The sequence below is a fragment of the Lampetra fluviatilis genome, chromosome 57, assembly GCF_964198595.1.
Source record: "Lampetra fluviatilis chromosome 57, kcLamFluv1.1, whole genome shotgun sequence".
Lineage (NCBI taxonomy): Eukaryota > Metazoa > Chordata > Hyperoartia > Petromyzontiformes > Petromyzontidae > Lampetra > Lampetra fluviatilis.
In genome coordinates, this window is record NC_136331.1 from 5,631,666 (window position 1) to 5,656,079 (window position 24,414).

At 49.7% G+C, this 24,414-nt stretch overlaps 1 protein-coding gene across 1 annotated transcript in view; it reads right to left on the reverse strand.

The window, feature by feature from the left end:
* Positions 1–24,414, reverse strand: part of LOC144950367 (palmitoyltransferase ZDHHC9-like) — an 84,510-nt gene that overhangs the window by 12,313 nt on the left and 47,783 nt on the right. Inside the window, exons 2-8 of the mRNA XM_078880481.1 lie at positions 21,953–22,125; positions 20,158–20,316; positions 18,672–18,809; positions 15,656–15,704; positions 13,115–13,217; positions 11,673–11,782; positions 9,597–9,696 (exon numbers count right to left, since the gene is read on the reverse strand). Coding sequence (XP_078736607.1) covers positions 9,597–9,696; positions 11,673–11,782; positions 13,115–13,217; positions 15,656–15,704; positions 18,672–18,809; positions 20,158–20,316; positions 21,953–22,125 — 832 coding nt within the window. The remainder of the gene's footprint in view (positions 1–9,596; positions 9,697–11,672; positions 11,783–13,114; positions 13,218–15,655; positions 15,705–18,671; positions 18,810–20,157; positions 20,317–21,952; positions 22,126–24,414) is intronic.

Below are 24,414 nucleotides of genomic sequence, written 5' to 3' on the forward strand. Positions count from 1 at the left end.
CCCCCCCCCCACCACGCGGAGCCAGAGCTTCCGTGGGAAATGAAATCCTGAGACGAATTCGTGCAATGAGCGTGGCCTCGCGCATTCGCTGTCCGTGCGTTCGCCCGTGCTCATTTTGTCCCGTGGCCTTGCCAATTACTGTAATTCTCCAGAATGTAAGACGCTCTGAAAGAGTAAAGACATGTACCCCGCGCGCCTCCCCGCTCCCCCAAGATTGTGCCGGGTTTTAATAAGATATTACAAATCAGAGTCGCACACACGCGCGCACACGCGCACGTCAGATTATAAGACGCAACACCCTAGTCTGTTGCCATAACATACAGAGGAAAATAAAGTGTTTGCCTCATCACTCCGAGAGAATAAGGTCACAGCCCATCCTATACGAACCCAATACTGCAATTTAAAAAACACAGCGACTGGAGGGCCACGCGACAGCATATATATTCATCTTCTTGGTTCTTTCGGTAAAGTCACGTAGAAGGGAAATAATAAAATGATAAAAATACAACATAATAAAAGTTTTATTTTTATTATTTTAAAATAAAACATAATAAAATAAATATGTATTATTTTTATTCTTTTAAAATAAAAATAATAAAAATAAAACATAATAAAATAATTTTTTTATTTTTATTATTTTAAAATAAAAATTATAAAAATAAAACAAAATAAAATTAAAGTTTTATTTTTATTATTTGTAAATAATAAAAGAATAAAAATAAAACAAAATAAATTAAATGTTTTATTCGTATTATTTTTAAATAAAATAAAATAAATGTTTTATTTTTAAATAAAAATAATACAAATAAAACATATTTATTTTATTGTTTTATTTGTATTCTTTTATCATTTCCCTTCTACGTGACTTTACCGAAAGAACCAAGAAGATGAATCCCTGCAGTCACGAAAGCTATAAATCGAAGCATATATATTATATATCATTGTCGTCATTATAATCCTATATTATGTAACACCCATTACACATCCAAAATCGTAGGGCTTTACGATTTGGAACAAAGCTCAAAAGAAAAAACCACACGCATTCAATATCAATGTGCTCAGTGTGGTGCCAGGATACCGGGAAAAGCAACGGTAGTCAAAGGAGCAGCCCCGCAAGTTGCATTCCCGCGTCACCGCTGGCTGAAGGAACTCCCCAACGCTACCACTCGAGGGAGCTGCAGGGAGAGTGCCCCCCACCCCAGCCCCCCCTATTAGAGACTGGAGTGTAAATAACCGAGCAGTAACCAAGCAAGACGCGGGATACATTGACGAATCGGCAGCTTTACCGGTGACATTGGCGAGTAGGCTCAAAGTTAATGATGACGTCACTCTGCTGCTGCTGCTCTATATAAGAACGGGAGACACAGCAGAGCCCCTCACCATTCTGGCGAATTGCCTGATGATGATGATGCTGGATGCAATTACCAGCGAAACGTCGTACTCAAAAATTGTAAATGTTGTGGTTTCACGCTTCAACACACCGGTGGGCTAAAGCAGTGAACTATTTGTGTTTTGTCAACGTGACACTGTTTTACTGATTGGCCGTGTCGGGTGGTGGAGGGTTACGACACATTTATAAATAACGCGATCTAACACCCAAAAACGTCGATTATGAATAATATTGGTCGCGAAAGCCTGCTACGTGTTAAACAGGCTCAACAAAGTCGTCGCATTGCACGTGATTTCATTTTGTCAAACTAGCGATAATACTTTCTGCCCAGTGGTGTCGTGCGCTGTGGTTGCAAGCTTCCGGATACTTTCTCAAATCCTCGTCTTATAACCGCATCTTCTGAAGTCAGTTCATTCCTTTCAGCTTCGCCTTCTCTCTCGGCCTGTCCTCACTCTTACAAGGCGCCTTGAGATATCAGCGGAAGGTGTCACACAAATAAGCGCGTACATTATTAGCATTACCTGTTCTGCGATTGGATAGAATCCGTCACACGTAGCTTACTTATGGCCGAAACGAATTCACTACGTCACAAACATATTGATTGGCGTATGGGTCGTTGTATTTATCCTGTTCGCGAAGTGCGATTCTTTTCTTTGGGGAAGGACGAAAACACTTTAAGCCATCCTATCGACGTTGCAACTAACTTTCATTTGAAAAAGGTGGCAACTTCGTCCATTCAAATACAATGCAGTGCCAAGCCCCAGTCGCAGAGTCCACATTCACCACAAGGCGGGCACAAAGAGTGAATCAATCCACAAATCCAACTGCAGCCTCAAACGACGAAGACGAAAAATCACCGAGGAGGGTCGGTGAATCGTCGATTTTTTTTTCTTTACTGGGGCTTGGAAATTAAAGGGCGGACCGCTCAGTTGCTCACTACGGTCCGTGTGCTGTGCAGAATCAATCATACAGAGCCCACCGGCAGAAATACTGCACGAGGATCACGAAGGCAAAGATCCCCCGTGTAGCCTTGAAAGACTGCCGGGGCAAGTGCTGTTAGCGAGCACCAATGAAGCCTGTCACGGCACACGGGGAAGTGGGGGGCCAGCACCACGCCCGGCCGCCTTTGTCTCCCCAGTGGCGATGTTTACACATTCGCACCAGGTACTAAATTCGAGGCAGAGTCGACCTAGGGGAGGGCCCAGGACCGGTTCAGAAAAGTCACTGGTGTTGGCCGTGAACGGGAACTGAACGTGGGTCGCCAGGTTCGTAGCGCAACGCGCTAACCGCTGCACTACCGCTCCCCCATGGATCACACACACACACATACAGACTGACAGATGCATTCGACACACACCGGCTTGATAAATTATTCTAATCCCCCTCACCCTCTCCAGGTTCACAAACACAACTCCTGACCCGGTGACACGATTAACTCCAGACCAAGACGTTCTCCATAGTCTTAATAATCCAAGAACACACACATGCATGTAACACCAATGCAGAGGCAAAGATCGCCCCTAAAGCCTTTGTAAGCTGTTGGTGAAAGTGCTGTTAAGCGAAGGCCGGCAAGGCGCACCTATGAGGGAGGGTGGTGGTGGGAGTAGCACCACTCCTGGCCACCTTTGTCTCCCCAGTGCTGAAGTTGACAGCGCACCAGTTACTCTTTTATGGGCCAGTCGACCGAGGTGTGATCCAGGGGATTGGTTCAGATATACCGCAAATGATGTTGGCCGTAGATCAGGGATTGAACACAGGTTGCCGGGTTCGTAGCGCAGTGCGCTAACTACTACGCAAATTAAGACAAAGGTCCCCCGTATAGCCTTAACAGACTTTTGGGGAAAGTGCCGTTCAGCCGGAACGGCACACGAGGGGGTGGGTGGCCAGAACCATGCACGACTGCCTTTGTCTCCCAAGTGGCGATGTTTACACATTGCACGAAGTACTCATTTGAGGCTGAGTTGACCTAGGTTTGGATATTTCCAAACAATAATAATGCAATGATAAAAAAAGAGAGATTTGGTTTGGCTATGTCCGATTTCCCTTCAGCTTTACACTATTATTCTTTACTATTACAGATAGTGCACCTTCAGCAAATGTGATGGAGAATTCCTCATTCCTATGGCAGGCCCAGTCTATCCACGGGACGACTGCTGTTAACTTCCCACAAAGTGGTACTGATTTTATAGACCACAGAAGGATGTGCCAAGTTGACCGGCAACAACCGGGACTCGAACCCATCACCTTCGGATGGGGCGTCAGCTATTCGGCCCACAGACATCAACAGCCGAACACAATAGCCTGTACCCTTACGTTACATCACCCTTCAAACCACAATGACCGTCGCTCTGAAGTGTCGCCAAACACCCTACATGACCCTCTTCCTCATGGGGAGGGGGGCCACCCCCCTCAACTTCTTCACTCGTAGGCCATGAGGCTCAGACGAGGCATCTCACTTATCGGTACCACCTGAGGTGGTGTATCTCTAGCGGTGACAAACTTCTCTCCGTGGCCAGCGATGGCTGAATTACGCGATGGCCGTTTGAAATGAGCAGGGCCCTTTGAAGCAATGCACCCATTAGCCGTAACAAGTATAACCCATAAAAACAAAGTTTTTCACTATAAATCCTTTATATGCGTGGCGGCTAGAGTCCTCTCGTCCTCTGGCTTGAGATGGCTGCCACCTATGGGTCAGGTGATTGCATGCCACCATTAAGCAATTGGTAATTAAATATAATGTTTTTGTCCTAAAAAGTGTAAAATTTTGGAAATTTATTTTCACGAACATTAATTGTCACGCACAACGAGTCTGTGTGGAAAATGTCAGCTCGATTGGATCACGGGAAGTGGGTTAAAAAACGACCGAAAGATTTGCACGGTCCTAAGCAAGCAAGCGAACTTAATATAAAGGATTTAAAAATGAATCGGTATTGACTCTCACCTCACTACCTTTGGGTGGTGCCTGCATCTGCCATGGCCCACGGGACAGCCGGTAGCAGATTGTGCAAGTTACTGAGAGCTTAATTGAACTAATAACACTAAACTAAAATTTCGATTTAAAGCTTTCGTGACTGCAGGGATTCATATTCTTGGTTCTTTCGGTAAAGTAGAAGGGAAATAATAAAATAATAAAAATATAAAACGATAAAATTCTCACGACGTTTCGATCGCAACACAAGCAATCTATCTACGTGGCTTTACAGAAAGATATTCTTAGGTTTTTTCGGTAAAGTCAGGTAGGTAAAAAATGAAAATTAATAAAAGTAAAATAAAAATAAAATAAGAATCACGACGTTTCGGAGGCAACACAAGCCTCCGTCTTCAGGTGGAACGTCGGAAGCTTGTGTTGCCTCCGAAACGTCGTGATTTTTATTTTATTTTTATTTTACTTTTATTAATTTCATTTTTTTACCTACGTGACTTTACCAAAAAAACCTAAGAATATGAATCCTTGCAGTCACGAAAGCTTTAAGTCTACAAACTAATTGTTCGGCTCACCAATTCATCACTTGCCGTTTGAAACTGGGAAAGCTATAACAGCCAGTCCCAAATGATAATCCGCTCCGTGGCCTTATCATACACTGTCATCCTCCGAGGGCGGCGTTACTGATGAATGTGTCGAGTCGAGAAAACTTCACGCGGCTGGGCCAAGGCAAGAAGAGGGCGGCTACTGCGTCATTTCAGTTTGAGATCGCTTCCAATAGCCGTGCGCTACGATGAAGAAAAAATATCGTTTGTGAGAACCAGGTCGCTCCTGAAAAAGAGCGATGTAGGTCAGCGGGGGCCTTACACCTGGTAAAATAACAAAAAAACTGTTGCGTTGAGTGCAGAGCAGCAATGGATTCTGCTGCAATGCCCTCTGCGGAGGCTGTGGCACCTGTCTTTCGCGCAGGGCAGCCACGTCCGTAAAGGCGCAAAGATTAACGCTCAAACTCATAGTCTTTTCGGGTAAAGTCACGTAGGTAAAAAAATGAAACTAAAATGAATAAAAATAGCAAATCTGGCTGTGACTTGTGTTGCCTCCGAAACGTCGTGATTTTTATTATTTTATTTTTATTAATTTTTATTTCATTTTTTTACCTACGTGACTTTACCGAAAAAACTAAGAGTATGAATCCTTGCAGTCACAAAAGCTTCAAATCTAGAATTAGCGCTCAACCCCACGGAGCTTCCACGATCTGGCGATGTCGGGCACATTCAGGGCGATTATGCGACGCTGACCGAATGGGTTTATAAAAAATGTAAATACGAACGGGGATTTTTTTTCATTCATGCTTTTTGTCACAGGAGGTGAGGACACCGATTCTAGATTTGAAGCTTTCGTGACTGCAAGGATTCATATTCTTAGGTTTTTTCGGTAAAGTCACGTAGGTAAAACATTAAAATTAATAAAAGTAAAATAAAATAAAAATCACGACGTTTCGGAGGCAACACAAGCTTCCGTCTTCAGGTGGAACCGTCACAGCCACGACAGCTGTATCAAGTAAATGAGAGATTGCAGGAGCTACCACTCCGTATATATAATGGTTGGAGAGGGGGGAAGGGCCAAGTACGGCACACTTTTTATTAATATGGTAAGGTGAGGCTTAAGACTAAGAATAGACTGCATAACAAAAGGCTGAGCCTTTGCTACGGAGAGGTACGGTTTGTGACTAAGCCTGGCCTACATAACAATAGTGTGAAAAAAGAAACACCGATGTTTTTTGGCTGACTGGGCCTGGGGCTTCAGGAAGGAGGTCATTCACCCATGAGCTATTGCAACACTTTTCAAGGAAACATTAGCCCGAGTTAATTTGTTTTGCTTAAAACGAACATCCCCAGCTCTTATGCTGTAAACTCTTGATTTCCACTAGCACATCTGAACTGCGCTAGGGCCAGGCTTTCCCGGGCCGTGCCGAACCATGCCATGGCCTTCCTCCGCACGTCCGATGAAGCAAGGTTGGCTACGTACGGCGCGAAAGAAGTTCAACGTACACACACACACACATCAGGTCTGCTGCGGCTCAGGAAGCCCCCAGGTTGTTTTTCCACTGCAGAAACCAACCGAGCCGTGCCGCCAACGTCACGCGCAGAGACCGAGTCTCTTATCACCCCCCCCCCCGCGCTGACCAGTGGCCCCGCATGGCCCCCCAACCCAGACTCGGATGTCTCCTCCCGGGGCCAGATCGGCACAACAAAAATAGGCAGTGGAAAAGCCACCCGTTCCGCTTGCGCTTAAGACGCTTGCCCAACGGAAAAAAGAGGCACTGCAGAGAGACACGCCGAGCTACGGGGCCCATGGCTCGTGGGCACAAAGTCTGATGCTTCCTCCGACGGTCGCAACGACTTTCCAATCGACTTTCAGGAGCGCCCCACCGCAAATCGCTGCAGACGCGCCCACCGCTGCCAAGTGTCTCAAGGAAGACGACCGAGATGCGACGTCGCTGCTGCTGCTGCTGCTGCTCCTGCTGAACACGAAAGTGACTTTCCCAGGTCTTTCTTTCTCTTTTCGATTTAAAGCTTTCGTGACTGCAGGGATTCATCTTCTTGGTTCTTTCGGTAAAGTCACGTAGAAGGGAAGTAATACAATAATACAAATAAAACAGATTAACCTATCTGTCTCCCCGACAGACCTGGTCTTCACCTGAGGACGGCTGCTTGCGTTGTGGCCGAAACGTCGTGAGAATTATTTTTTATTGTTTTATTTTTATTATTGTATTACTTTTCTTTCTATCTCATTAAACGCAGCATCCCTCCCCAACCACAGTCTTGACAGCACGGAGGACCACGCAACCGAGGAGACCTCGACAAGGCGAGAACTGCTCGTTTTGTCTTTGTCGGTTACGTCCGTTTTAATTTAGGCAACAGCAAAAAGGGAATTTGATTGATTTTTTTTTACGAAAACCAGTGAAATCTGGCATTAATGCTGCCGGGGACACAATGTTCTGCTGCAGATGTCACACAGATTAACCTATCTGTAAACCATTAAAGTGTTCGTGCCAGACGACCAAATACGTACTATTGGATTACATTTCAGTGAATAAAAATTTTAACGACAAAAACTATTTGGTATCTAGTGGCCAAAAAAAAAATACCAAACGAATCTCACAAACAGCTGCGTCGGGTGTATCTAAGCAAACGGCTTTAAGCTTTCCCAGCATGCACCTGCATCAATTTACCCACAATTCCCGCTGATGCAAACAGTGGGCCAAGTGCCACCGCAAGCCCCGCCACCCCCCACCACCGGTGGCCAACCAGCCAATCGCACGCTCCGTGCAAAAGATGGCCGGTCGTCTCCGATTGGTCGGATTGCCACGCTGTACAATTTCACGACACGCCGATTATCGCGGCTTCAATTTCCGATAATTTTGTCACGCGATTGTTTACGTATTTGAGTCCTGTTTTTGTGCGTTGCTGTGCTCGCAGTGTGCGTGATGACAACTTAAAAAGGTTCCTTGGCTGATGTTAACTCAACACAAGTCTTCGAATTATGGTGACTTTTTTTGCGATCGGTAACATTTACAAAAGCCTTCATGCTGCCAGTTAAAACAGAAACAATTAAAAGAACCACAACGCTAAAATTGAGGATGTCACATGACCATCACGCCATCACTTAAGCCAAAAGTCAGCGGCCAACAGCTAAATATTTAGAACTTTGATGACCATGTTTGCGAAATCGTACATATGTGTATCAGGATGTAAAACACAAAATATAAATTAAACGAGTGTCGATAATCACGAGAAAACGATATTTTGCCGAACGAACGTCGATGCGATGATCGTGGTGTTTACACCGTGCGACACATAATTGCGTCTCCATATAGCGGCAAACCCTAGCGGTGATTGGTAGGATGGTTCTGGAAAGAACGGAAGAGAAATAGGATGGGGGGGGAGGTGGGGGGGTGGTGGTGGGGGGGGAGGTGGGTGGCTCTCTCGCCCAGTCTACAACAGCACGCGGCGGTTACGCATCGTTGCAACAAAAAATGTCACGCGCAATAATCATTCCGTGAGAGCTCGACGCACGCTTAGAACTGCTTGTTGTGTTTAGTTTGTTGTCCTTTGCCCGCACCTGCGATTAGCACGGCTAGGCTACGTAGGGTGCAAACGAAGTTCAACGTACAGTACAATGAGATCTTTAGATCCGACGAGCTCGTTGGGGGCGATTTGGTCAGAGACAAACCAAACGGCAATTGTTCGTCCCAATTATATTCCCATCGCACTATTGACACCACACACTGGGACCAAAACATATATGGTTTAAGACGTAGGCTTTCGCGACCGATATTATCCATAGTAAAAGTTTGTGGGTTAAATCACGTAAATGTGTGTCGTGGTGGCAGGTTTAAAGACGCATTTATATTTACGTGATCTCACCCAAAAACCTCTATTATGGAAACGATATATAATTTGGAACTCTTGACATTGAGCGTGTGACAACGCGTTGCCTTTCAGGATGTCGCGTTTCTTACGCGCTCTAAAATGATACAGAATCGAATTAATAAATCACTTTGTACAAATCCTAACGGGCATCACCAAAGGCCTCTTGCGTGCTGGGGCGGGAGGCGGGAGGGAGGGGGGTCTCTTCCGAGTTTCTCGCTCGTCTCGCTCTAGAAAGTCGCGCGCCGCCCCCGCTGCCGGCCAAACTCGCACGAGACTCTTCGACGGGGGTCACGAGATCACCGAGCACATCACGAAAATCGCTCGCGAGAGAGGGGCGACACGACGGAGCAGTGGCCGGGTTCAAAGTGCGCACACGGCGTTCTCGCTCTCTCTCTCTCTCTCTAAAACGCCAACCAAACCGCCGCCCCCCCCCCCCCGCCACCACCCATCCGGCGCCCACCAACCCAGACCACAACTTCAGTGATTTAAAATTAATTGTGAAATACCGACGAACAGCAAGCGTGTGTGTATATATATAAATATACACGGCGCGACGCAAACGCCGCGGGCGGGTAGGAGAGTCGGAGCGACGGGTAAACTAAAACGTCGGTGGGATTTGTTTCCGTTTCACGAAGCATGGTGGTGGCGTGGCTTTTCAAAAGAATAAAAACGTCCAGTGAATTCGATTTGTCCAGTCATCAAATCAAATTAAAAAAAAATTAAAGGATGCAAATAATAACAACGACGACGAACAAAAGATACAATTGGACGATGTTAAGTAAGAATATTAGAACCACGAGGATGATTTTGCAGGCACAGCAGGACGCCGCTACGCGTCGGGGCCTACCATAGGCTGAGAGCTCGAAGAGCCCGAAGTGTTGAGGCCGTTGTGAACGGCGACCGTCTTCAAGGCGTCCTCCTCAATCTCTCCCCGCCGGTCAATTAAGCTGATTGAGACAAACACACGCACACGCACAGACACGCACACACACAGACACACGAAACCACACACGCACGCACACACACAGACACACGCAACCACACATGCACGCACAGACACAGACACACGCACGCGCAGACACGCGCACACACACACACACAGACACACGCAACCACACACACAACCACACACACAGACACGTGCACACAAACACACACGCATGCGCAGACACGCACGCACACGCGCAGACATGCACGCACACACACAGACACACGCACGCACACACGCACAGACATGCACGCAACCACACAGACACGTGCACACAAACACAAGCGCACACGCAGACACGCACGCACACATACGGGCACATGTATATTTACACAGGGCACACATATCTATGGGACTTTTTTGGCAGTATAAAAAATAAGAAAAGGCTTTACCCTTCCTAGAAATAACACGGGAGGTGTGAAGATGCTCAAAGACCAAATCGAAACCTTTTGCAAGGCATCAAGTTTCTGCATTAACCCACACAAACTTGTGGCAAAACGCGCAAACAAACATTCTCCGATAATTAACAAAAACATTATTTGTTGTTCCTGGGTAGTAAGTGTCATTTCCTAATTGCTTATGTCTCAAAAGTACAGAAAATGGCTATTATTACTCCGCACAAACTTTGCTTTTGTGACCAGGACAGTGATATTTTGAAATGTACCTATTGTCAATGAGAACACGTGGTGTGCATTTGTATCATTCCATCACGTAAAGTCCTGGTCACAAAAGCAAAGTTTGTGGGAAATAATAAAAGCCATTTTCTGTACTTTTGAGGCATAAGCAATTACAAAAATAACACTTACTACCCAGGAACAAATATCGTGTTACATAGTGTATAACATATGTGTAGTGAGTTCACCCTACATATGCATTGTCTTTGAAACGGATTTGACTACACCATAGACAAACACACACAGATAGAGAAACACATGCACAGACTTAAGACAAGACAAATACAAAGATCCCCCGTATAGCATTCATAGACATTTTGGGGCAAGTGCTTTTAGAGAGCACCCTATGAAGGCCGGCACGGCACACGAGGGAGTGGGTGGCCAGCACCACGCCCGGCCGCCTTTGTCTCCCCAGTGCCGATGTTTACACACCACACCAGGTACTCATTTGAGGCCGAGTTGACCTAAGGGAGGCCCAGGACCGGTTCAGATAGTCGTTACCGGTCTTGGCCACGAGCGGGAATGGATCTCGGTTCGCTGGGTTTGTAGCGTAGCGCGCTAACCACTACACTACCCACACAGGCACACAGATACAGACAAACTAAACTACTAAACTAAACCATTTTTATTTTTACCAGGTAAGGCCCAGCTCTTTTTCAGAAGCGACCTGGCCATCACAAATGATCGTGTGGAAGCATATAGCAGCAGCCAACTACCCTGAACGCGTGGTGATGCCGATTCTAACTGTGGAGGGAAAAAACCGGAGGAGCCGGAGAAAAATCCACGCTGTCGCGGAGAAAACACCCAAACACCCCAAGTACACATTTCGATTTAAAGCTTTCGTGACTGCAGGGATTCATCTTACTTGGTTCTTTCGGTAAAGTCACGTAGAAGGGAAATAATAAAATAATAAAAATAAAACATAATAAAATAATTCTCACGACGTTTCGGCCACAACGCAAGCAGCCGTCCTCAGGTGGAGAACAGGTCTGTCGAAAAGATGATTGACCATTCAGACGCTGCCTTCTCAACAGACCTGTTCTCCACCTGAAGACGGCTGCTTGCGTTGTGGCCGAAACGTCGTGAGAATTATTTTATTATGTTTTAATTTTATTATTTTCCTTCTACGTGACTTTACCGAAAGAACCAAGAAGATGAAACCCAAGTACACAGCGGGCCTCAGGCTCGCGATGGAACCCACGACCTCCTGCTGCTCCTGCATACCAGGCTGGTGGTGGGGGAGTTGGAGGGGGCGGCATACCTGGGCGGCAGGGGACCGCACAGCACGGCGCAGCAGTTGGAGAAGACGTTGCCGTGGCTGAACGGGTTGTAGACATCCTTCCCTCGCTTGCTGGACCACGAGCCCTTGATCTACGCAGGTGGGGCGAAGCAGAGGACGGCTGAAAGTTTGTAAACTTAAACGTTACATTTATATACACACACACACATATATGGGACACGGTGCGTTCACCGGTGCTGTCATTTAGTGCTTCGGGTTGTCGGGGAGGCGATTCGGCAGGTGCGGCGATGAAAGCGAGGTAGCCATGGGGTAGAGGGCGGGGTGCGGGTCAGGTGGCGGGGGAGGGCGGCCGCTTGCGGAACACCTCAAAGCCTTCTCTGCACACGTCCGTTGCGCCGAGCCGGTAATTGTTCATCTTAATGAATGTTTGCTGAACTTCTTTCGCACCGTACGTAGCCAATCGTGCTAAATCGGAGGTGCAGTGGAGTGCGGTAGTTCGGTGTGGTGGTGGTGGAGTGTGGTAATTCGGTGTGGTAGACTGCGGTAGCTCAGCGTGGTGGTGGAGTGTGGTGGAGTGCGGTAGTTCGGTGTGGTGGTGGAATGTGGTAGTTCGGCGTGGTGGTGAAGTGCGGTAGTTCGGTGTGGTGGAGTGGGGTAGCTCAGCGTGGTGGTGGAGTGTGGTGGTGGAGTGTGGTGGTGGAGTGTGGTAGTTCAGTGTGGTGAAGTGCAGTAGTTCGGTCTGGTGGTGGAGTGTGGTAATTCGGCGTGGTGGAGTGGGGTAGCTCAGCGTGGTGGTGGAGTGTGGTGGTGGAGTGTGGTGGTGGAATGTGGTGGTGGAGTGTGGTTGTTCAGTGTGGTGAAGTGCGGTAGTTCGGTCTGGTAGTGGAGTGTGGTAATTCGGCGTGGTGGAGTGGGGTAGCTCAGCGTGGTGGTGGAGTGTGGTGGTGGAGTGTGGTGGTGGAGTGTGGTGGTAGAGTGTGGTAATTCGGCGTGGTGGTGGAGTGTGGTGGTGGAGTGTGGTGGTGGAGTGTGGTAGTTCGGTGTGGTGGAGTGCGGTAATTCGGTGTGGTGGTGGAGTGTGGTTGTGGAGTGCGGTAATTCGGCGTGGTGGTGGAGTGTGGAAAATTCGGTGTGGTGGTGAAGTGCGGTAGTTCGGTGTGGTGGTGGAGTGTGGTAATTCGGCGTGGTGGTGAAGTGCGGTAGTTCGGTGTGGTGGTGGAGTGTGGTAATTCGGCGTGGTAGAGTGGGGTAGCTCAGCGTGGTGGTGGAGTGTGGTGGTGGAGTGTGGTGGTGGAGTGTGGTAGTTCGGTGTGGTGGAGTGCGGTAATTCGGTGTGGTGGTGGAGTGTGGTGGAGGAGTGTGGTAACTCGGTGTGGTGGAGTGGGGTAGCTCGGCGTGGTGGTGGAGTGTGGTGGTGGAGTGTGGCGGTGGAGTGCGGCGGTGGAGTGCGGCGTGCCACTCACGTCCTCGTTGGTGGTCTGGTTGGAGGCCACCAGGTAGGTGTGGAACCCCGAGAGTCCGATGATGGACCACACGGAGAAGAAACAGACGACCGCTTCCAGCACAGTGCGGCCCCCGTCGCGGTCAAGGCCAACAGCACCAGGGGCAGAGACTCGTGGCGAACTCGCCAACAAAGCACAAGGGGGCCCCCCACCGCACCCCCCCGACGGCGAAGCTGTTTGGGGGGGGCACAGCGAATGCCGTGGACTGGCGCAGGGTATTTGTTGGGAGGGGGATGGGGTGGTCGCCCGTTTAAAATTTACGAGGAACCTCCTTTTAAAAAATTAAAAATTCTATCTCCGTGACTTTCCCGAAAGAACCAAAGAGTATGGATTTCCCGCAGTCACGAAGGCTTCAAATCACGATTTTTGCAACAAATCGCCCGCTGAAGTCACCACGAAACGGCCCGCGATGTCGTCTGCGAAACGTGAAGATTGCCGCGGATTGAATTTAATGCATCGGAAGGCAGGGAGAGAGAAAGTGCGACGGGCGCTGTCGTCGGCACACATCGCAAGCGGCGATAAATATGCAAAGCAAATAAGACTTCGATTTAAAGCTTTCGTGACTGCAGGGATTCATCTTCTTGGCTCTTTCGGCAAAGTCACGTAGAATGGAAATAATAATAAAGATAAAACATAATAAAATATGTTATTATGTTTTATTTTTATCATTTTATTATTTCCATTCTACGTGACTTTACCGAAAGAACCAGGAAAAAGCAAATCAGACTTCGCCATTACAGACGGAACGGGCGTTAGCGTAGGAGTCGCATTTCATTCTCTCGCAGCGGCAACTCCCTTGAGAGGTTTGATGTTCCCCTCCGATGTCACGCGCCCGACCCTAATTGGGATTCCGCTTTCAATTCCAAGCAGTGGGTTGGAGATTCCGAGCGACGCTGTCGTCAGCCGTGATCAATCCACTGCTGGATTAAGTCCTCCCACGCTCCCCATCCCAAGCCAACGCCACTCACCCCCCCCTCCCGATCACGCGACGCAACAATCCACACCGCGCCCGCTCCGTCTCCCCAGTTGACGTCCTACTCGTGACGCATTCCATCCCCTTGGCTATTACACACAAAGTGCTTGCCACAACTGAACAGAGGTCGCAACAGGTCTGTCGGAAAGACGCCAACTTCACCTGAGGACGGCTGCTTGCGTTGTGGCCGAAACGTCGTGAGAATTTTTTATTATGTTTTATTTTTATTATTTTATTATTTCCCTTCTACGTGACTTTACCGAAAGAACCAAGAAGATGAATCCCTGCAGTCACGAAAGCTTTAAATCGAACTTTGATAAAATGTTCACTGCTTTGCACTCCGCCATTTTATCTGTGTTTGACATTGCAATATTTACCTCTCAACCGTTGACCCGGGAGGGATTAATTTGTCTGCCAGAGATAAGCGCAGCACTGGACACAAACCCCAATGTGACTGCTGCGGCTCATGCTGCGTCTCCGGACTTCTCGCTCCGCCCAACCCGGGGATGATAACGTGTCGGACAATGCCCCCCCCGCCCCCCCCCCCCCTCTCTCAAATGGCTCACGCAATTAAGCCACGTCGAAATGTCTCGGCACTAACGAGATTGCGTCTGAAGGGCTTCGGATGAGGATTATTCCGCAGGCGCGTTCGTAAAGGAGACGTCTTCGCTAAGATGACATTCATCCGCCGGCTCGCCACATCTGAGCTTTCTCATCTCGAACTAGAAATCAAACTAAACTACTAAACTTTTAAGATTTTTCCACATAAGGTCCATTGAGCTATACAGCTCTATTTCAGAAGCGATCTGGTAACAAATTATAGCTCAACGAAGTGGCTTTCATCATCACATGGACATTTCTAGCAGACGAATACTCCAAACGCGTGATGTGGATTCTAAATGTGGAAGGAAAAACCGGAGGACCCGGGAGAAAAATCCACGCGACGTTGGGGAGAGAGAGAGAGACACGCAAACTCCAAATATACAGCAGCAGGCGTCAGGGTCGGGATCGAACCCACAACCTCCTGTATACCAGGCGAGGTAGTCAACATCTCCTAGCCACTGTGGTGCCTGCTCTACACGGCACGAGCGTACGTACACAACACGGGTGGTTCTTCCACTCGGGAACACGTTTTGCGAAAACACGCGCCGTTATAAACGCGGAGCGCACCCCCCACCACCCCCCCTCCCCCCCCATAACTCTGATAATGTATGCACTGTCCTTGAAGTTGATTGGTCCACACCCGAGACAGCTTTCCTTAGAGCCTAGTCTCACATGGTGTTGGACCAGATGACGCCAGGTGTCAGTTTTGTTGCCAGATAGAAGGGTAAAAAAAACAATTATCATATTTTTTACTGCCAAATGAGGTTCCAATGGAGGAACTTGCTGTCGCACGCGGCCGACAATTTCGCGTCGCGCCAACAATCGCGGTCGAGATGACGTGAAGGTGGTGGGGGGGGGGGATGCGGGAGTTGGGGGGTCAGGGGAGGGGGGGGGGCCCACGTGGGTTGACACCACAGAAAGGATATCTCGCAGGGCTGTCCTTGAGCGCGTTCAGAAAGCCGTCGCGTTGAGACACTGCGGCACGAGAGAGGAGGAGGACATGGGGGGAGGGGGAGGTCAGGCTGTCTCTATCACAAACACCCACCGCTCCATTTGAGAAGCGGGGCCCAGGCCGAGAATTTGAAAGTGCGCGAAAACGGTTATTCGTACACACGGCGTGCGTGTGTTCACTGCTTTGTCGTCGTCGAACCGCTGTTGGAATAGTCGGGGGAGGGTGGGGGGGGGGGTTTCTTTGACCATACTTCCCCACTCTGGTCAGCGTGGGTTGGTGAACGTGGGCGGTATGGGAGAGAGCAGGTAACGTGTAGGGTCACCATTGGGGTTTGCTGCACTCCCCACTGCCGACCCACACAGTAGTCACACAGCTTTTATTAAAACGAAACTATTTTTTATTTTTATTTTACCAATGTAAGGCCCACAAAAGCTGTGGAGGGACAAACCCGGAGGGACCCGGAGAAAAATCCACGCGGCCACGTGGAGCGAGTAACGCAAACACCACATATACATTCTAGATTTGAAGCTTTCGTGACGGCAAGGATTCATACTCTTAGGTCTTTCGGTAAAGTCACCATGTAGGTAAAAAATGAAATTAAAATTAATAAAAATAAAACAGTAAAATAACGACGTTTCGGAGGCAGCACAAGTCTCCGTCATCAGGTGGGACCGTCACAGCCAGACTTGCTGCATCACTTAATTTTCATTTCATTTTTTACCTACGTGACTTTACTGAAAAAACTAAGAGTACCAAATATACAGCAGCAGGCGTCAGGGCTGGGATCGAACCCACGAACTCCTGCGTACCAGGCGAGGTGGTTAACAGCTCGCCACCATGGCTCCCGATTGTTCACGTGACAAACCTTACTCGTGCGGCTGTGTCGGGGTGGTGCTCGTGGGATGACGACACATTTACACGATCGAACGCACGACATCCTGCATACCAGGCGAGGTAGTTAACATCTCCTAGCCACCGTGATGATGATGAGAGAGAGAGAGAAAGACACGCAAACTCTAAATATACAGCAGCAGGCGTTAGGATTGGAATTGAACCCACGACCTCCTGCGTACCAGGCGAGGTAGTTAACACCTCGCCACCATGGCGCCCTCTCGCACCTCCGATTAGCACGGTTGGCTACGTACGGTGCAGAAGAAGTTCAACGTACACACACACACTTCGAACATTCCTCAATTGTGTTGCCTTGTCCCAATTCATTTGAGTTTTGTCAGCGCCCCGATTTCAGGTGACACTCACAGGAATAAAAATCGATATCAACAATGACAGCAGTGGATTAAATATTAACTTAAAGAACAAACAACTAAAACGCTTTCATGCCGGCGTTAAAATGAATTAATGTGCCCTGTGTCTCCTGACTTTCGGGTCAGCCTGTAAATGCAGGACACGTGTGTGATTGTGTGTGGAGCGGTAGTGGTTAGCGCGCTGCGCTACGAACCCGGGGACTCGAGTTCGATTCCCGCTTACCGCCGCCAAACACCAGTGACGAATACATTAACCGGTCCCGGGCCTCCTCTAGGTCGACTCAGCCTGACACGAGTACCTGGTGCGGTGTGCAAAAATCGCCGCTGGGGAGACAAAGGCGGCCGGGCACGGTGCTGACCACCCACCCCCTCGTGTCCCGTGCCTTTCATAGGTGCTACTCGCTAACAGCACTTGCCCCTACAATATGTTGAAGGCTATACGGGGGATCTTTGTCTTTTTGTGCGCACAAAGGAACGCTCAAGCACACACTGCCCTCTGGAAGAAAAGGCGCCCCCCCCCCTCGCACACCGCCGTTCCAACAATACGCATTTAGCCAGCACTTCACGCGACACAATCTACTCACGGGTCATATTTCCGCACCAATTGCATCTCGCTGTTTGGAACGAGAGCTCGGGTTCCGTTTGCCCCGTGGTCACGAGGCGCCGTGGTGGCTAGGAGATGTTAACTACCTCGCCTGGTATACAGGAGGTCGTGGGTTCGTTCCCGACTCTGACGCCTGCTGCTGTATATTTGGAGTTTGCGTGTCTTTCTCTCTACCCGATGCGAGATGTTAACTACCTCGCCTGGTATACAGGAGGTCGTGGATTCGATCCCGACTCCTGACGCCTGCTGCTGTATATTTGGAGTTTGCTCTTTAATTATAGATGGCCAGGCTGCTATAAATATTCACATAAGCCACTTCATTGAGCTATCATTTGTGGCTAAGTGTATTAAGCAAAAGAGTTGTAGAGCTCAGTGGGCCTTACCTGGTAAAATAACAAATAGTCTTAGGTCAGTTTTAATAGTTCAATTCAGCTGTCCGTAACGTGCTGCGTTTTATCTGCCCGGTGCTCTGCCCGTTGTGCTTGCGAGCGCCCCAGTAGCCTCAAGGTGCACCTAGCCTGGGCATTGCTCAAGAAGCGTCCTTCACTAGCTTCTCCTCCTTGCTATGACCACGTGGTCACGGGCGCAACATCGCGCGCCCGCCCCCCTTTCCCCCCCGTAAGTGAATCCTGGGCGTCGATCCAGTCAATAAGCTAATCTATCATCGGCAACCGTGAACATATTCCAGGAAACCGGGGACGGCAGCGGGCGTTTAGGCAGCGAAACACGCGTCTGGAAATCAAGCGGGCGGGGGGGAGCACCGGTGGCATCGTTGATCGATTTTTTGTTGTTGTTGTTGTCGTCGTCGTCCCAGCAAGAGTGCGGGCAACGTTAGAAAACCACCGAAGGCTACGGCTACTCCCGATCGTCATCCCCACTACGATGGGAGGCCTGCGAGGCGCCCAAGTGCTTCCGGCACGTAACCCTCTTTGGGTGGGTGGGGGGGTGGGGGGCGTTTCGCCCCGAAGGGTTACGCCGTTCAACGACCCGCGTTTCGCCGAGCCGATGTTGGCAAGTTGGCTTCGAGCAAGGGGCGACCAAAGGATCGTGTAAATGAATAATGAGCCGCGTGCGGTTGCACGGTGTTGGTGGTGAGGGGGGGGTGGATGGTGGTTGCCACTCACGCAGTGCTATGTGCACGATGATGAACGCGAAGATGTAGACGGTGAGGAGCGACAGGGAGAGGACGAACATGTAGAAGAATCTGTAGTTCCTCTTGCCGACGCAGTTGCCCACCCAGGGGCAGTGGTGGTCGAAGTGCTCTGCGCACGAACAGCACCGCACGCGGGAGACACACACACACACAGAGCGCACGCGCAACAACAACAACCACCACCACCGGCGGTGCGATCGTTAAGACTGTTCAATGACATTGACATCGCCACGCAGACACCGATTACGAAGCATCGAGTCTGCATCGGCCTCTCTCTTGTGGCTTTGTGTCCCACCGGTGCTAGAGACCAAATGACACTAAGAGGTGACCAGTACAAGGACAATGCAATAGCTTTAACAGTTCACGTAAATGCAGACAAGATGCCTTGTAAAAGGTGTCTATTTGGTCTCTGAACATCTTAACACCGCCTGCATTATAAGCCTCCTCCTCCTATTTCTTTATCATCGTCTTCACACTGGCAAAAACGGGGCCTGTAAATACAGCCACATCATTCCTTGTGTGTGCGCATGCACAAACAAAGATCCCCCGTATAGCCTTAACAGACTGTAGGGGCAAGTGCTGTTAGCGAGCACCTTTGAAGGCCAGAACGGCACACGAGGGGGTGGGTGGCCAGCACCACGCCCGACCGCCTTTGTCTCCCCAGTGGCGATGTTTACACACCGCACCAGGTACTCATTTCAGGCTGAGTCGACCTAGGGGAGGCCCAGGACCGGTTCAGATAATCTTCACTGGTGTTTACCGTGAGCGGGAATCGAACCCGTGTCTCCGGGTTCATAGCGCATGCACGCACACACACACACAAACATCAAAGATACCCTGCAAAGCCTTAGCAGACTGCTGGGAAATTGATGTTAGCGAGTGCCTATTAAGTCCGGGGTGGGTCGGCAACAACACACCAGGCCGCCTTTGTCTCCCCAGCGCCGACGTTTACACGCCGGAGGCAGCTAGCGCCAATTTAAGGCTCAGTCAACCTACAGCGAGGCCGAGGAGCGGTACAGATATTCGTCAACGAAACGAAAATATTTTTTTTATTTCAGGTAAGGCCCACTCTGTGCTAATGCAGAACTGACTTGGCTATCACAAATGATGATAAACTTGGTTGAGCCATCATCATCATCATCACGTGAAAATTTGTAGCAGCCAAATACTCTAAACGCGTGGTGATGTTGATTCTAAATGTGGAGGGGAAAAACCGGAGGACCCGGACAAAAATCCACGCGATCACGGGGAAAGAGAAACACCGCAAACTCCAAATATATACAGCAGGCGTCAGGGTCGGGATCAAACCCACGAACTCCTGTACACCCGGCGAGGGAGATAACATCTGGCCACACTGGCCACAAACTCGGGTCGCAGGTTCATAGCGCAGTGGCGTTTCGAACGCTAACCCTCCCCTAACCCCCCCCCCCTCGCAGCACACACAGCCCAGCGCTCACCCACGCAGTTGTCGCAGAGGCTACAGTGGGAGGCTCGCGGCGGGCGGAATATCTTGCACGTCAGGCAGTACTTGAGCTTCACGTTCTGCCCGTTGATTTTCACCTCCTTCATGCGCGGGGGCGGCCGGTAGTTGTTTGCGTTGCCGCCGTTCGCCACCTCTGCGGGGGTGAGGGGGGGAGAGGGGTGGCGGGGGTGGGCGGGGGGGGGGGCATGGCGGGCACGGGGTTGAAGGGGGGCAGGGATCGATGGGTTAAACCACGCCGCCGAGCAGAAGGGGGCAGCGCCGTGGATCGCGATCAAGAGGCATTTCGTCCGTAGGCCTCGTCAGCGCGAAGTTGGAGCACCGCCGGTGGCACAACGACCACGCGTCGGGATTTCACTTCCCGAACGCGTCCGGTTCCCGAGGCTGGCAGCGGCGTTGCGCAATTTCTCACTCGCCATCGCCGTTCCCACCCCGCCCCCCCCAACGGAGGCGCGCGCCCCTCCGCCACTCGGAGAGGTGGCGCCGTGACGAAGGAAACCCCCTCGCGCGCAAAGGCTGCGGGTTGCTATCCGCGACTGTACCCCAACCGGGAAATCGGACAAATTGACCGAAACGCGTGCTCGCAACATTGCAGAAACGAGCCAGAGCTAAAAACGGAAATACATTAGGAGATTGCCAATACGTAAGTAGATACTCGGATTGTAAATGTTGTGGCTTGGCTCTCCAACACATCGGTGTGCTGTACTAGTATACTACACTATACACTACACTATACACTACACTATACACTACAGCTACACTAGTGCTGTACTAGTGACGAATTGGCACGTTCTGTTTACGTCACAACCCTTACTAGTTGGCTGTGTCGGGTGGTGGCGGGTTTAACGACACATTTATATATTTACGCGATCTAACCCAAAAAAAAACCTGTATTATAGATGATATTGATCGCCAAGGCCTACGCACTTGCTGATTAAATACTTGAAGGCAACCAACGATTGTGGAAAAGCGTCACATAATCCACGTATTTGCACGATTCATTAAGACTTGTTGTGAAATGACTTACATGTGACGATGATGATGTCGATCGTGGGTAATGTTGATGGGCGATTATGATTAAAAACTAAACTATTTTTAACACGTAAGGCCCCACTGAGCTATGTAGCTGTTTTTTTATAAGCCACCTGGCCATCACGAATCACGAATGATAGCCCAACGAAGTGGCTTATCACGAGGACATTTATAGCAGCCAAGTCTAAAACGTGTGATGCTTTTTGTATTTTACTAGGTAAGGCCCACAGAGCTGTGGAGGAAAAAAACCAGAGGATCCAGAGAAAAATCCACACGACCACGGGGAGAGAGACACGCAAACTCCAAATATACAGCAGCAGGCGTCCGGGTCAGTATCGAACCCACGACCTCCTGTATACCAGGCGAGGTAGTTAACATCTCACCACGGGGAGAGAAAGAGACACGCAAACTCCAAATATACAGCAGCAGGCCTCAGGGTCGGGATCGAAACCACGACCTCCTGTGTACCAGGCGAGGTAGTTAACATCTCCTAGCCACCGTGATGATGATGATGAGAGAGAGAGACACGCAAAACTCCAAATATACAGCAGCAGGCGACAGGGTCGGGATCGAACCCACGACCTCCTGCACACCAGGCGAGGCAGTTAACATCTCATATAGCCAACCGTGACCCGCAAAAGAACTCGCGTCGCTCCGTTCCGTTGGCACGCCGGGCTGCCGTAACTCGCTGGCGGTTTGCCGGCAATGATCACGGGGGGATTGGGGGGGGGGGCGTTTACCGTCCGAGCCGAGGATCTGCTTCTCCAGGTCAGCAGCTTCGTCAGCGGCCGCGCGGGGCAGGACGCCGGGGTCGCTGAAGCTCGTGCGCAGGAGGCTGCACATGACGAAGATGAAGAGGGCCGCGCCGACCGCCGGCACCGCGGGGTTCAGGTTCTCCGCCAGGAACGGGCAACTGCCGGCAGACGGACGAAGGGAGGGAGGGAGGGGCCGCGGTTATATCTCGGTAAGAGGCTTTGTTCCATCTTGAATTGAAGCTTTCGTGACTACGGCGGCGCCCGTCGCAGTTTCTCTCTCTCCCTGCCTTCCGATGCATTAAATTAAATCCGCGGCAATCTTCACGTTTCCAAAACGCCACTGCGGGCCGTTTCGTGGTGACTTCAGCGGGCGATTTGTTGCCAAAATCTTGATTTGAAGCTTTCGTGACTGCGGGAAACCATACTCTTTGGTTCTTTCGATAAAGTCACGGAGGTAGAAATAAAACAAAATATATACATTAAATAGTCGCTCCAAGCCTGGGGTGTGTCATTCAGACTCTGTCGTCTCGACAGACCTGTTCTCCACCTGAGGACGGCTGCTTGCGTTGTGGCCGAAACGTCGTGAGAATTATTTAATGTTTTATTTTTATTATTTTATTATTTCCATTCTACGTGACTTTACCGAAAGAACCAAGAAGATGAATCCCTGCGGTCACGAAAGCTATAAATCGAAATAAAACAAAATAAATCACGACGTTTCGAACGCAACACAAGTGAAAATCGCGATAGCCGCGATTGTCTGCTGCGAGCAGACATCGTGCTGCTCTTCGTGATTTATTTTGGTTTATTTCTACCTACGTGACTTTACCGAAAGAACCAAAGAGTAAGGCTCCATTCAGCGAAGATACGGTGTGTGAGATTGTGTGGTGCCACGATTCAAAATGTTACCCGCACCATCCGAAGCGATGCTGCTGCTGCTGCCAGACTTTTCACCCACACCTCGAATCTGAGAGCACGTCACCCCGATTGCTTCTAACCCTCCCCCCGCTGACTTCCAAAACCAATCCCAGATCAATATCAAGATCGCACTCACGGTCGTTCAGATTCCTTCCCATGAACTCACCCCCTTGCCTACTGCTACCCTCTCATCTCACTCTACTCCCCCCCCTCCACACACTCTCCCACCTCTCATCTCACTCTAATCCCTTCCACGCGCTCTCCACTCCAGCAACCAAGGCGTTCCATCGAAGCCCCCACCCAACCGTCTCTCATTGGGAGGTCGCTCATTCTCCTCTGCTGCCCCCACAGTCTGAAACTCCCCTTCCTCCAGCCCACCGTGCTGTCGACTTCCCTGCCCCCGTTCAGGCCTAGACTCACGAACCATCCCTCGTCTTCTCTCCGTCCGCGACCGACTGCCTCTCAATCAGAGGTCGCAACCGGGTACCCGATACCCGTACCCTACCCGATACCCGGCTACCCGTACCTGGCCGTTTGCGACCCTGGTGCGGCCGGGTACGGGTAGGCCGTGAGTCACTGGTGAGTAACCGCTTGTCACTCATTTCCCAACGTCTTGTCTCTTCTCACAATTCAAGTTCCTAGAATCAACCCACCCGCGCCTGCAACATGGCTTCATCCCAGAGGTTGCAATCAGGTACCCGATACCCGTACCCTACCCGTACCCGGCTGGGTACGGGTAGGGTACGGGTACGGCCGGGTACGGGTACCCGTTTGCAACCCTGGTGCGGCCGGTTACGGGTAAGGAATCAAAACCCGTTTGCGACCTCTGCTCTCAATACAAAAGAAACATTCCCCGCCCCCCGTATCGGGACGGCGCCCAGAGACGCGGTCGCATCGAGACACCGCGATGTTGAATCGCGTTCCGCTGCAGTCGTATCGACGCGCGCACGGACCCGCAGGCTCGCGTGAAGACCCACAGGTCGCACCCGAGGAGACCCGAAGCATCTCTCTCTGTAAAATAATCACGTCCATGGCTCTGCAGATTTACCCCTCGCGCACAGCCGCAACGTAGATCCCAAAAACTGGCACCTTGTATTGTACCGTTCCGGACATCGCATGCGTAGTCATTAACAATTTATGAACTTCAAAAAAATCGTTACTTTTTAATTATATATATCTGTCTCTACTTATATGTCTGTCTATATGTCTCTGGTTCTGTGTTTTATCTCTCTCTCAAATTTAGCATTCTCAGGAAGAACGTAATCAACCAGGTAGGGTGTTGACTGTTATGTTATCCGACTCTCTGTTGTATTACATTACATTTCTAAGTATTCTAGATTTGTGTTTCTATTTCATTTATACCTGATGACGATTGCTTGTGTATGCTAGTATTTAATTTATTATTTTATCTTTATACGTGACTTTATTTCATTTTAATATTAAATGTCAATGTTCGTGGCTCATTAATTATTTACCTCTACAATGTCGAAAGTGATGCATCCACGTTTGCGTGGTGCAGCGTTGGTTCA